Here is a 13,462-nt window from a genome sequence, read left to right as displayed (position 1 = left end):
CTAGAAGCTTTTCCCTCGGAACAGGAGAAGCACCCGGTCACGAATCTGTTTGGTTTTCACACCGTACACGATGGGGTTCATCATGGGAGGAAAGAGGAGGTAGAAATTAGCCAGCAGGATGTGTACGTGTGGGGCGACATGGCGCCCGAACCTGTGTATTGTTGAGGAGAGGACCACAGGGATGTAGAATACTAAGATGGCGCAAAGGTGGGAGCCACAGGTGCCAAAAGCCTTGAGCTGCTCTTTCTTGGATGCCAGGCTTAACACAGCCCTTAGGATGTTGACATACGATAGGGAGATGAACATCAGATCCAGCCCCGCAATGAAGAGAACTACCAGGATCCCATAGACATTATTGACCCTGGTGCTGGCACAGGCCAGCTTCACCATGGCCATGTGCTCACAGTAGCAATGAGAGATGACGTGGGACCCACAGTAGGGCAGCCTCCTGACGAGGAAGGGGAGGGGGACCACTAGCAGAACAGCCCGGGCCAAAGCTGCCAGCCCGATCTTTGCTATCACTGAATTGGTCAGGATGGTGGCATACTTCAGGGGGTTGCAGATGGCCACGTACCTGTCGAAGGCCATGGCCAGCAGCAGAGTAGACTCCAGGGTGGAGAACGAGTGAAGGAAAAACATCTGCACCAGGCAGGCGTTAAAGCTGATCTCCCTGGAATTAAACCAGAAGATGCTCAGTATTTTCGGCACGGTGGTTGTGGATAAACCCAGGTCGATGATGGCCAGCATGGCGAGGAAATAGAACATGGGCTGATGGAGGGAGGGCTCTGTCTTGATAACATACAAGAGAGTGCAGTTTCCTAGAAGGGCCACGGTGAACATTGAACAGAAGGGGATGGAGATCCAGGGGTGCAGAGCTTCCAGTCCTGGGATGCCTGTCAGGAAGAACACTGATGGATCAGAGCCTGTGCCGTTAGGAGCTGACAGGTTGCCCTGCAGGAGCATCCTCTGTAAGTTTCACAACAACGTCTGTCCTGTCAATAAAACATATCAGATGAGATGAACAGATACTGTACACGTATGAGATGCCACACTCCACTCTGGCTCATGGGGTGCAACTCCTTTGGGAATGGATGACAAGGTCTGGAGCTGATAGAAACATTGCTTGGGTGGTAAATATCGAGGAGCTCAAATTAACGAAAGCCTGGATCCAGGGGTGTAAGGACAAAGTGATAAGATATCAGCTACTGCAGGGCTCTTGAACCTGGCAGGCAAAGGCAAAACAAGTGCTAGTGGCTGGAAGTTGAAGCCTTCAGAGTGCAAACTGTGAATAAGATGCAACTGTGCTACTGGAACTAAGATGGAATTAACCAGTTCAAGAGAACCGTCACAGGCTTAGTAACTTCCCCGGGGCTCAGGGTCTTTCAATAAAGATTGGATGTTCTCAGAGAGATGTTCCAGCTCAACCACATGTTACTGAGTTGCATGCAGGAATCATTGGGTGGATTCTTTGGCCTGTGACATGCAGGAGGTCAGGCTTGATGGCCATAATGGACCCTTCTTGCCTTAGAAATCTGCCACTCTATTATGTCAGCATCCACTTCTGTCACATCTGGAGTTGGCGCTACACATCAGATCTGTGACACCAACCCTTTTCTTCAGAAGACTTTCCAGTTTTCCCTGCATGCCTTTGCATTACCTTTTCTGTTATGGGCATTTCTTTCAGTGCCATCACCATGGTACCTGAGCACCTGGGGAAGACACAATGAACTTCGTACTCCATTTACATCTGCAGCTTTCAGATTTCAAATTATTTATTTTGCTATTTTGGAGAATTAGGCACTTGTGCAAGATCAACCCAGATTAGCCCCAACCCACAAAACATATCAAGCAAATCAGCCGAAACCAAATAGTCTAGAACTTAGCAAAACCCTTCCCTCCCTCAGACAGCGACCCACCCCATGACTCCTACACTTGCCAGGTGAGAAGTTGGGACAGTAGATATGGGCTTTGCAGCATGGTTAGGGTCTCTCTGACCAAGGCTGAGTAGGGACTGAATTCCAGGGGAAGCACTCTGACCCCAGCCCTCTGTCTCTTACGCTGGGAAGTAGGCAGGGGAAGGGGGAAAACTCATTGCCTTTGTTGCCAAACCCTCTCCTCTCCCCAGCTCTATCAGCTGACAACACCTCCAGCCTCGCACTCACTCAGGGCTACAACCTGGCAGACGTCTTTGACCCTCCGACCTGCGTGTGCAGGCCCTATCCAAGTCCTCTCACCTCACGCTCCATCATGTTCCTAAGATCCAACCCTTCTATCTATACAACAAAAATTCTCCTCCATCTCCAACCCCGGGTCATCTCCAGCCTTGGTTCTGGCAACTTCCTCCACTCTGGTCCTCATGCCCCTTCTCGCACACCTAAAGTACAAAATCCCTCCACAGGCTCCTTGTTCTCATCCTCGGGGCCCTTCACAGCTCCATCTCCTTACTAATTCACTCAGTTCCCTTCTCGTATTGTCTCCTCTCCCCTCCACTCTTTCCAGGGACAGACTGCACACCTGTCTGCTTCTCCCACGCTGCCTCCAGGTATAGAACAGCCTCCCTGAACTGGACTGGTCTGCATTCCTGCTTCACTCCCATCCTCAGGACTAATCGGGCAAGGAACAAGGGATCATTGACTAGAGGTGATGTGCATGTATTTAACATCACAGATGCATATAATGGTAGGAGAAAATGGTCTATATTTTGGTTTGTATTCCTTTGTCTCCCCCTCCGTATGTTACAGAGGGCTTAATTTTGATGAAGAAAAGTCTCTGTGTGCACGCATGCATGTCTGAGTGTGTGCGTGTGTGTACAGCGCCTTGCACATTCTGAGTGATATCGGAAGGTCAATAATTCTCAATATTTAGAGAATGTACAAAACCACCCCAAACTTCCCAATCATTTGGTGGCGGAATTTTAACACATGGCTCCTGGCTCCATCCTGTCATTAGCTTGTAGGCCTTTCCACCTTTGTTTGCACCGACAATGATCTGCCAGCAGGAATGTGGGAATGGAGGCCTTTACACACCTGATTTGTGGGGGCAGTTATTTCCAGGTGCAAACTGTGCCTTGAGAAAGGAAGGCCAGGTTTCTTCAAAAAAGCAAACCTCAAATGTAATCCTCATAGTCTCTTGCACATAAACTGCACTCCATAACCCCTTTCAGAATCCAGGCACCTTAACAGAAAGGAACTAAGACCAACGCTGAAGTCAAGAGAGGTAATCTGCCTGTGAAATGTCTAAAGAGCCACTCGGCACCACATTCTCAATCTTGGGTGTTGAAAGTATTTGCCTTCATCCACGCTTGGGCACCTAGCTTGATTTTTAGGAGGTGCTGAACACCCATCAGCTCCCATTGAAAACCAGACCACTCACTGAGGGGAAAACCAGGTAAGTCATGAAGGTGAAAACCCAGATCATTCATTCTAAATATAGACTATAGATGCCTAGCAATAGGCACCTGTAGCCAGACAGACAGCCCCCCCACCCCAGACCAGCATTGCTGGAAACACAGGAGGAAGCTGGAACAGGGCACTTAACATATATTCCAGCCCAGCCTTTGAAGCTGTGAAAGCACAGGTGTGCTGCTACAATGTGCCTCTGGGAACAGATACAAGGATTAAGCTCACAGCAGGCAGAGGCCCTGTGACAGACATGGCTCTTAGCCCCTACTAAATAGCGTGATGCACACACCCCAACATCCTAGGTGGGAAAATATTTACCCTGATAAAAGAAATGTCCAGTAGTCGAAACTTATTGTTTCTCTCCCTTGCAAGTGTAAACTACTCTTGCGAAAGCTGGCGTCGCCCAGACAGACCAGCCTCAATTTGGCATAAGAAAGGAGAAAGAGAATAAAGGAGTACAGAGGTATAAGTAGGGGACCTACAGCACCATGATTTTTGAGTGCTTTTCACTATCTATCTGCTGGTCAGATACGTGACAGCCTCCCAAGGCTTCTGCAGCTAAGAGGGTCCCTACGCCTTGTCCCTTATTCGTCTTTCCGCGGAATTGAGTGACCGATCCTGGCTTGGCACCGCTGGAATCGAGAGATGCAAGGAGGGTAAGAAGCACCCACACCTGATCTCCTATCTTTAGTGTACACATATTTTGAAATAGAGCTCTATACTTTGTTTTCTTTCTTTGGGATTGTGGCTTCAGTTTTGTAACTTGTTTGTGTGTGTAACATCTCTACATTTAAATAAGTAGGCACTAGCAATTTTGTAACCACATGATTAGAATCTAGCTTAATAAATTTTGGTAACCATTTGTGCATAAGCCTGACTTGTTTTCTCTGGTTTACTGTAAAGCAGCCAACACAATTAAAGAACCTCAGCCGTTTTGGCTCTAAAGCCTGGCCATTAGGTGAGAGTACTTAGAGCCCAGCGTTGAGTTGTGCCGCCTCCATGGGGCAAACTCTTGGGGCACCTGTCAGTCAATCCTGGCTGCCCGCTGCGAAGGAGCTCTGAGCTCTAGCAGTTAAAGTCACGGGTGTGGAGAGGCTCTTAGTGCTGCCATTGGGGCACCTGTCAGTCAGTATTGACTGCCCGCTGCGAAGGAGCTCTGAGCTCTAGCAGTTAAAGTCACGGGTGGTTAGGACCTTGGGGCATCCGTCAGCCTAGCCCGGGCTGCCCGCCGCGAAGGGACAGTGCGTCCTAGCGGTTAAAGTCATGGATGGTATAAACGGGCATAGCTGGCACCTCACCAAACATCCTTGGCCGTCGGCGAACAGCACCCAAGCTGGATCAGGTCGGGCACAATACGAATGGGCAGATGAAATAGGAAATTAAAATATACAGCAGCAGAATTTGGATCAGGTTTTGAACTTGCCCAGAATGTGGGTGTGTTTGGATCTGAGGTTCTGCTTCAGACCCGTCTATGGCTACAGAACAGTCCAATTCCTTTGCCCTCACAAATCGGATTCCATGGGCCAACTCACCAGAATCCTGCAGCGCTCCCCTCCTTTCCCAGGGTGTCAGTCTCTCTCACGGGCTGTGTGAGGTCTACATGCTCACCCGCAGCTGCCTGCCTTTGGAGGATTTATAGCCAGAGTGAGAGAACTCACCTCCTCCCCACAGGGGGGTCTCGCAGTTCAGCTGGGAATCTCTGCTTCCACTTTGTCCTCCCCACCCATCTCTGGCAGACAGAGTTCACTCTTTCTTTTCAGACTTGGGAGAATAGAAACTGTTCCTGCATCATGGGTATGAGAGAGAGAAAAGTCATTTTCGGTCCCTCCTAGACCAAAATCCCTCAGCCATTGCAGAACTGATCACTACAGCAGATTCCCCAGTGCTCTCCCAGTCTCTAAATAACCCAAGCAATGAACCCTCCACTACTTCCCTTAGGAGGCTTTATCCACCCCAGCAAGACCATTACTGCCCGGAGTACCTCCTCTGGCTACACAAGAGGGTCACCCTGGCCAGACAAGTCAACTTCTGCTCCTTTCTGGCTGAATATTTCACAGTCCCCGGTCACTACGAATACAAGCTAGCTACTGAACGCCACTCACAGGGAGAGGCCTCAGGAGTTTGAAAAGGCAATACAGCCTCATAAATATTTACTCCACAGCCGGCCTCCTTATGTTTTTATGTTTAGTTTGCATTGGGATAGTGCTCAGAGGCCTCAGCCTGGAAACTGAGTCCCGTCGTGCCAGGTGCTGTACACATGTGTAAGGAAAAGGTGCCCTACAGAGTTTCCAATCTGTGTCGGTGTTACAGTTCCCGGGAGCAGTGAACTCACCGAGGAGAAGAAATCTCCCCTCATTTCAGCCCCACATGCCCCTGAGGCATTCAGTGACCCTGTGAACAATGCAGACCAATGGGGAGACATTTGGTGCAACGAGTGGATTCTCTTGACTTTAAATAAGTCTACACTGAAAACAAACCAGAACCCAGGTCAATTGAGTCCGGCTCGTGGGGTTCAGGCCACGGCACTCAGAAGAGCAGTGAAGATGTTCCCGCTCAGACTGAAGTCTGGGCTCTGGGCCTTCCCCCTTCACTGGCTTTCAGAGCCCCGGTTCCAGCCCGATCAGAAATGGCTACACTGCTATCTTTAGCCCTGTACCGTGAGCCCAGGTATGTTCCCCCAGACTCTGAGACTTGCTCCACGGGGGAGGAGGGGGTGCGGTGTAGACGTACCCTGAGAAGAGGCACTTTCATGGCTGTGCTGGCACTTCCTGACTGCATCCACCTGCCAATCTGGCCAGGCAGCCATTCTTCTGAGATTTCAGCTCTTCCCTTTCTAGCTGGACCCCAGAAGGGACGAGGTGCAGTGAAAAGAAAACGTAATTCAGTGGGGTGGAGTTCCCTCGGCTTTTCCAAACCTTCCAAAAGACTTGGTTGATTTTAAACTTGGGACCAAGATTTGGGGGATTTCTTATCCCTAGTGGAAATTCCAGTAGACTCCATGGGAATCCTTGAACTGGTCTTTCCCTCCTCTCTGTGGATGTCTTCTGGTCTGTGTCGATTTTTACTGGTCTCTCTTGGTTTCCACCGGAGGATCTATAGCTGAAGGATCCAGTAGATCTCTTACAAATCTTAGTCTGCCACTTATAACCAGGTGAAAATTTGCAACAGGAATTTCCACTAGAGATTCCGGCACTCCTGGGCTGGGTATATGTCGCCAGCACTGAAATGCAGCCACATATCGGTTTGACTGTGACAGTCATTGGGCACCAGCTACACAGCATGCCTGGTTAGCACAGAAAGTGTCGGAGATTGTCACATCCACTATCAAAGTTGGAATTCACTCAAGATACCAGGCTTCCCCCAGCCCCAGTCTTGCTGAACGTGAGCTCTTCAAGATACTGCACAGCTATGATAATAGAGTAGGGCAGGGCTATTCTTCCCATTTTGCAGCTTAGGAATGGAGAGACCGAGGGACTTGCCCAAGGTCACCTGCGGCCGAGTCAAGAATAGAACGCAGGCCTCCAAAATTACTGCCCTAACCACTGGGTCGTTCTCTCGTTACAGCTACTGTGCTTCTCCTCAGCTGGGAATGTCACCAAGCTGCCAGCTGAGGTAGTGGGATCTGTGTTCCAGGGGGTAGAGTGGAAGGTGGCTAATGCAACCATACAGCTCTGCCTTGCATCCACCATCCCACAGAGGAGACAGCAACGGAGTTGCAGAATTGTCTGCTTTTCCCTGGTCTAGAGGTGGACCTGACTAGAAATGCTCTTTTCCTGCTGCTAGAACATAACGGTTTACGTGCCTTGCCAGGCAGGAACCTAGAAGTCCCCAGACAAGATCCATCTAGTCCAGAATGTTGCCCTCATCGCTGGCCAGTACCCAAGGCTGCAGAGGAAGGTTCAAGATACCGTGCAGAGGACAGTTTTGGAATGACTTGCCCACAGAAGAAGTCTTTCCTTCTCCCTGCAGTTAGTGGCACAAACGAAAGAACCCAGAAGAAGTTCCCACATCTCTTTGTTTTTCTGTAGGACCTGTGAGGCCTTTGTGTCCTGCATGCTGGGGCAGCCTCACAGCCAGACGGAAAAAGCAGGTCCCTTCCCGTTCCTGCATGACACTTCATCTGAATATCTGACTCACGTTTGATTCCGAATATGGAAAGGACCCAACAGCTGCAGCCAAACCACCTTGGTCCAGGATCTCCTCAAATCGCACAGAACAAGCTATTCTGAGCTTTGGGGAACCTGTCTCTGAATGGATCTCCTGATCTTAGGCCACCGGGGGGAACCACCAATTTGTGGGACCTTTTTGGACTGAGTGTGGGGCAGTGTTCTCTGCGGATGTGTATATGCATTTATAAGTGTCCTGCCTCCCGTGCCGACTTGTAAGCAATTTGGGCAGGGCAAAATCAGTGCACTGTTCTTTGGCCCAAGTTTCCAGAATAAAAGCAACCTCTAACTCAAAACAAACAACAGAAGAACAAAAGAACGGCCATACTGGGTCAGAACAAAGGTCCATCAAGCCCAGGATCCTGTCCTCTGACAGTCGCCAATGGCAGGTGCCCAAAGGGAATGAACAGACAGGTCATCGTAAAGTGATCCATGCCCTGTCACCCAATCCCACCTTCTGGCAAACAGAGGCTAGGGACACCATTCCCGCCCATCCTGCTAATAGCCATTGATGGACCTGTCTTCCATTCATCTATCTAGCTCCCTTTTGAACCGTGTTATCGTATTGGCCTTCACAACACCCTCTGAGAAAGGGTTCCAGGGGTTGACAGGGCGTTGTGTGAAAAAATACTTGCTAGTGTTTGTTTTAAACCTGCTACCTATTAATTCATTCATTAATAAAATAGAACACCATTTAAGGGATGTTCTAACCCTATCGCTAGTGTCTGTGGGAGCTTCAATACCTTGTAGTTCTCAATAAAAGCACGCTTACTTGTATGGATCTTTCCTCAGCCAGAACTGCTGTGTTCCCACTCATTTCTTCCTGACACTGCCTGGAGCGAAGCAGTTAAGCTAAACTGCTTTGGGTTCTGCTTTGGGTAACCCTCTCTTAACTTCATATTCAAACCTAAACAGAGCCCTGAACAAGCAGGGACAAGTCTTCAAACGTCATAGACACTTTTGCACACGCACCCCCTAGTTGTGCAGATCCCCTCATGCAGACAGGCCTTTGGGGTATTTGCACACTTAAACTAGGCACACACACACACGCACGCACACACACAAAGACATACACACACACACACTTGCACTTCCCTCTTGGAGATCAATCCCATACTATTGAATGGAGATGTAGCTATTAAGCCAAGGGCCTGTAAAATAGGAATGGGTTAATTTACTGCTACTCTTTGTGGCTATTCCCTGTGCCTGATCGCAGAGTTTCCTCTGTAATGAAGAAAGGCTCTGAATTCCCAGCTGGGGGAGGAAAGAGGATTTCTTTAACAGGTATAAATACCCCCATGCGGGTTGTCCCGGCAGACTGGAGAATCACACAGCTTGGGTGTGACTGTTGCATTCACTGTAGGTGAAGAAGATACAGACGGAACCAGGTGAGTTGGGGCAGTATGGATGTAATCAGGGGCTCTGTTAATGCATAATTTTTAAATACACTGGAAAACTTTGGGCCAAATCCTATTCTCAGTCCCACTGGTGTGAATATAAAGTAGTCGCACTGACTAAAGCAGAGCTACTCTGGATTTACAGCAATTTAACTGAGCAGAATTTGGCTCTTTATGAATGAGCTCTTTAATAACATGGAAAAAAGGCCTTGTGAGAAGGGGAAGTCCTCAGAATTCAAGAAACGCCAACGATAACACAAGCTGAATTCTGCCCCCTTTGGATGAAATTCTTAGGCTTTAGTAAAAAGAAAAGGAGGACTTGTGGCACCTTAGAGACTAACAAATTTATTTGAGCATAAGCTTTCCTGAGCTACAGCTCACTTCATCGGATGCATTGCGAATACAGACGAACACGGTGGCTACTCTGAAACCTGCAATTAGTCTTTCATGATTTGATTGCAAATCATTCCTCAATTAACACAACATCAAACATTCTTTTCTACAGCCTTAGACACACACATGTGTGGCAACACCTTGTCGTCCCCTTTTCGCCCCTGTGGACTTGCACTACTTTTGTCATCACAACAGTCCAGTCTGCATCTCTTTGGTGACTTTGACTTATTTGTATAAATTCACTTCTCTGCAAGGTCTGTTTTTAAATACATTTCAGCAGAGCATTCATGGTCTCCCTGATTTCTTTCCAACCAGCAGCACAGCCTTCCTGCTGTAATACTGATCGGCAGTAAGGTAATTATCGGCCTCACACTGGTGTAAAATGTAGGAAGATCCCCACAACATGAAGGGCTCTGGCGGGTGTTGTGTGACAATTCTGGCATTTCCCAAACCAGAAATACCATCCATCAGCCCAGCATTTCTCATCGCCCTGCTGGATTCCAGGGCAGTGCATGGAGCATAGCAACAGGAGGTAGAAATTTTAACGGGCACTCTCGCTAGCTTTCAGGTTTCTTGCTCGTGAGTAACAGCCCGATACTGCACCTTGGAAGCCAGTGGGAGTTTTTCCACTGCCTTCAGTGGAAGCAGGATCAGAGCCACGGCCTCTTTGTCTCACTTTCCCCATCTCTGGAAGCAGATTAGCACTACTCACGCCTGTCGCCAGAGGAACTATGTACATCCAGGCAGAATGCCCAAGCTGTGCGGCTCAATGGGCCGGGTACGTGCTGCTTCACATGCCGGAGGCTTCGTGGGAAACGCAGGCTACTCGTGGGCGCAGAGCCCTGACAAAGTGGGGCCAAGCTCTCTTCAAACTCTGGCTCTCGGGTGCAGTACTGCTGATAGCAGCAGGGACAGGCAGCCAGAACGCTGCTGCTAAAGGGGCCAGGGACCTCCCGAGAGAACACACTTGCTGTGCTGGGGCATGTATCTGCCATGGCTAAGACCATGTGTCTGCCTGCACTGAGCACATCCAGGGAGGAGACACGTTCCAGCCCATCACTAAGGGACCACATCGGCGGCACAGAGGGGGCAGATAAGAACTAGAGAGGGAAGGGTTAAAAATTCAAAGTTAACTCCCCTCAGCTCCTGTTCTGGTTTTTACCAATACAGGGAAGCTTCCCTCAGGCAAATGACTGGTAATCAAATGCTGCAGCCCCATCTGCACAGGGCTTTACTGCAATTCATTTATTACCATGTGGGTTTTCATTTCTGGGGACTTTTTAAAATCTCCAACCTGTTTTGCATTTAAAAGAAATTGCAATTATTTTGCACACAAAGTTAATGAGATGCAATTAGCTACGTAAGGGGCCAAAGAGTTGGCTGTGGGGGGCTATTGGAACCCACAATCAAACCTGTTTTAAGTGTGTGCAGAGGGACAAGGTCGGGGAGGGAATATCTTTTATTGGACCAACTTCTGTTGGTGAGAGAGAGACCAGGTTCTGGGCCACACAGAGCTCTGTGTCTCTCTCTCACCGACAGAAGTTGGTCCAGTAAAGATATTCCCGCACTCACCTGGCCTCTCTAACAGCCTGGGACCAACACTGCTATGACAAGGCTGCATAAACTGCCTACGTTTATCAACAGGCCTCGTTCCTAAGCTGTGTCGATGCGGCACTGACTGGTCACACGCTGCTACTGGCTCTTCTCTTTGTTCCGGCTATCAGTAGCCAATAATATATAAATATTTTCTTATTCCAGTTCCATGTAAGCAATGGCTGGCAACTAGACACAGGTCTATTATGTCCTTGCCAAGGACAGGGGAAGTGGTCCCTGCAATCCTGGATGGGAGTGGAGGAGCGCACCCAACACCGGCTCTGTCTCAGATTCCGTGTAAATGTTTGGGAACCTAGAGCAAAGCGCTGGGCCTTGGGCAGATGTGCGTTCATGCCCCTGGGAGCCGTAGTTGCAGGGCACATGACAAGGGCAGACATGTGACCGACAGGACAGCAGAAATAAGACTCCCTGTAGAGGCAGGGAAGGAATTTTCTGCACAGGCCAAGGGGACAGTCTGTGTGTGGGGTGAACCCAAACAGGCCAAAGGGAAGGGCTATTTCTGAACTTCCTGCTTTCCAAGGGCAGAAACTGATTCTCCCGATTCTGAGGGTCTAATATAGCGGGTGCGGGGAAGGGGCTGTGACTGGAGTCCCATGCGGGCGGGGGATGAGCATTCATAAGGAGAGAGTGAAGTAGTGGAGACAAGGAGAAACTGGCTACACAGCATCTCGTGTGGAACATGCATCTGAAGGTGCTTTATTGTACACGGCCAGATGTGGTACAATGCCAGAAACCAGTGTCTGTCAGCGCTGCACAGGGGGTAACTTAATGCCAGTAACAGAGAAGCAGAGAAATTAAGTGGTTTTGCAGACTCAGGCTTACAGGGTGATGGACGGGCATGGCCTTCCCAGCCAGCTTCCTCTGGCATCCACACATGCACCGTCCCGTTGTAGGCATAAATCAGCTACGGATCCAGCTCAAAGAACTCAGAGCTCACCTAGTTTATTACCCTACGGGCTCCATTCTTTCTACAATCAACTCTCAGAGAGAAAAATACCTGGACAACATTTTCACAGTAGTGACGTTGAAATAGATTGGGAACCGTGAGGAAAGGGATAGATAATAAGACAGAAAATATCCTATTGCCTCTCGATAAATCCATGGTACACCCACACCTTGAATACTGCGTGCAGATGTGGTTGCCCCATCTGAAAAAAGATATATTGGAATTGGAAAAGGTTCAGAAAAGGGCAACAAAAATGCACAGGGGCATGGAACGACTGCCATGTGAGGAGAGATTAATAAGATTGGGACTTTGAGCTTGGAAAAGAGATGACTAAGGGTGGATATGATTGAAGTCTATAAAATCATGAGTGATGTGGAGAAAGTAAATAAGGAAGTGTTGTTTATTCCTTCTCATAACACAAGAACTAGGCGTCACCCAATGAAATGAATAGGCAGCAGATTTAAAGAAACAAAAGGAAGTATTTTTTCACGCAACACACAGTTAACCTGTGGAACTCTTTGCCAGAGGATGTTGTGAAGGCCAAGACTATAACAGGGCTCAAAAAAGACCTAAATCAATTCATGGAGAACAGGTCCATCAATGTCTATTAGCCAGGATGGGCAGGGATGGTGTCCCTAGCCTCTGTTTGCCAGAAGCTGGGAATGGTCGACAGGGGATGGATCACTTCATGATTCTCGGTTCTGTTCATACCCTCTGGGGCATCTGGCGTTGGCCACTGTCAGAAGACAGGATTCTGGGCTAGATGGACCTTTGGTCTGACCCAGTATGGCCGCTCTTAGATAGATAGATAGATAGATAGATAGATAGATAGATGTTGTCAAACTTTTAATTGTTTACATCCTTGATTACGTTCTTAACTCACAGCTCTGGATGCACCAGCTGTAATTTTCAATGATCAAACAGCTGCAATTCTCTCTGGTTCATTTTGCCATGGACGTATCAGGCCAGATTCACCCCTGGCCCAACGCACTGCAGTAGCTGTACAGGGGCAAAGGCTGATCAGGGAGTAGCCAGGGCTGTCTGCTGTCTCCAAAACATTATCTTATGTCCTCAGTCCTCATCTTCCTCTTCTTATCTCTGAGTCTGCGGTGGGATCCTCGTAGAGGCTCCTGGGTCTCCCGATTTCACTTGGTTCATGGAAGGTGGCTGAGGAAAGAGGGCAGGGCATGGAAATCTCTGTGCCCTACTCTCCCCATCTGTCAGTACAATAGCAACTGTGGGCCCCAGCTGAGATCAGGGCCTCACCGTGCTAGGAGCTGTACATACACATGTTCATGCTAGAGAACCCTTTCCCGGAAGAGCTTACAAAGGAAAAAGACAAGACAGACAAAGAAGGGGAAACTGAGGCACAGAGTGGGCAAGTGACTGGCCCAAGGTGACCCAGCAGCTCAGTGGCAGAGCCCAAGGCAGCACTCAAATCTCCTGACTTGCTGTCCAGTGCCCTCCCCACTAGACCACTTTGCCCCTCCAGACTATGCTGCCAATTTAGGAGCGTAATTTAAGACACCGAGCTTTGAACGCTTT

General features: G+C 48.9%; 1 protein-coding gene across 1 annotated transcript; it reads right to left on the bottom strand.

Moving 5' to 3' along the window:
• Positions 1 to 963, bottom strand: LOC140898307 (olfactory receptor 52K1). Its single transcript, XM_073311981.1, has one exon. The coding sequence runs from the start codon at positions 961 to 963 to the stop codon at positions 1 to 3; it is 963 nt and encodes a 320-aa protein (XP_073168082.1).
• Positions 964 to 13,462: the final 12,499 nt, after the last annotated feature.

Source organism: Lepidochelys kempii, chromosome 1, assembly GCF_965140285.1.
Source record: "Lepidochelys kempii isolate rLepKem1 chromosome 1, rLepKem1.hap1, whole genome shotgun sequence".
NCBI lineage: Eukaryota > Metazoa > Chordata > Testudines > Cheloniidae > Lepidochelys > Lepidochelys kempii.
The sequence above is the reverse complement of the archived record's forward strand: the minus strand, read 5'-3'. Positions and strand labels throughout refer to the sequence as shown.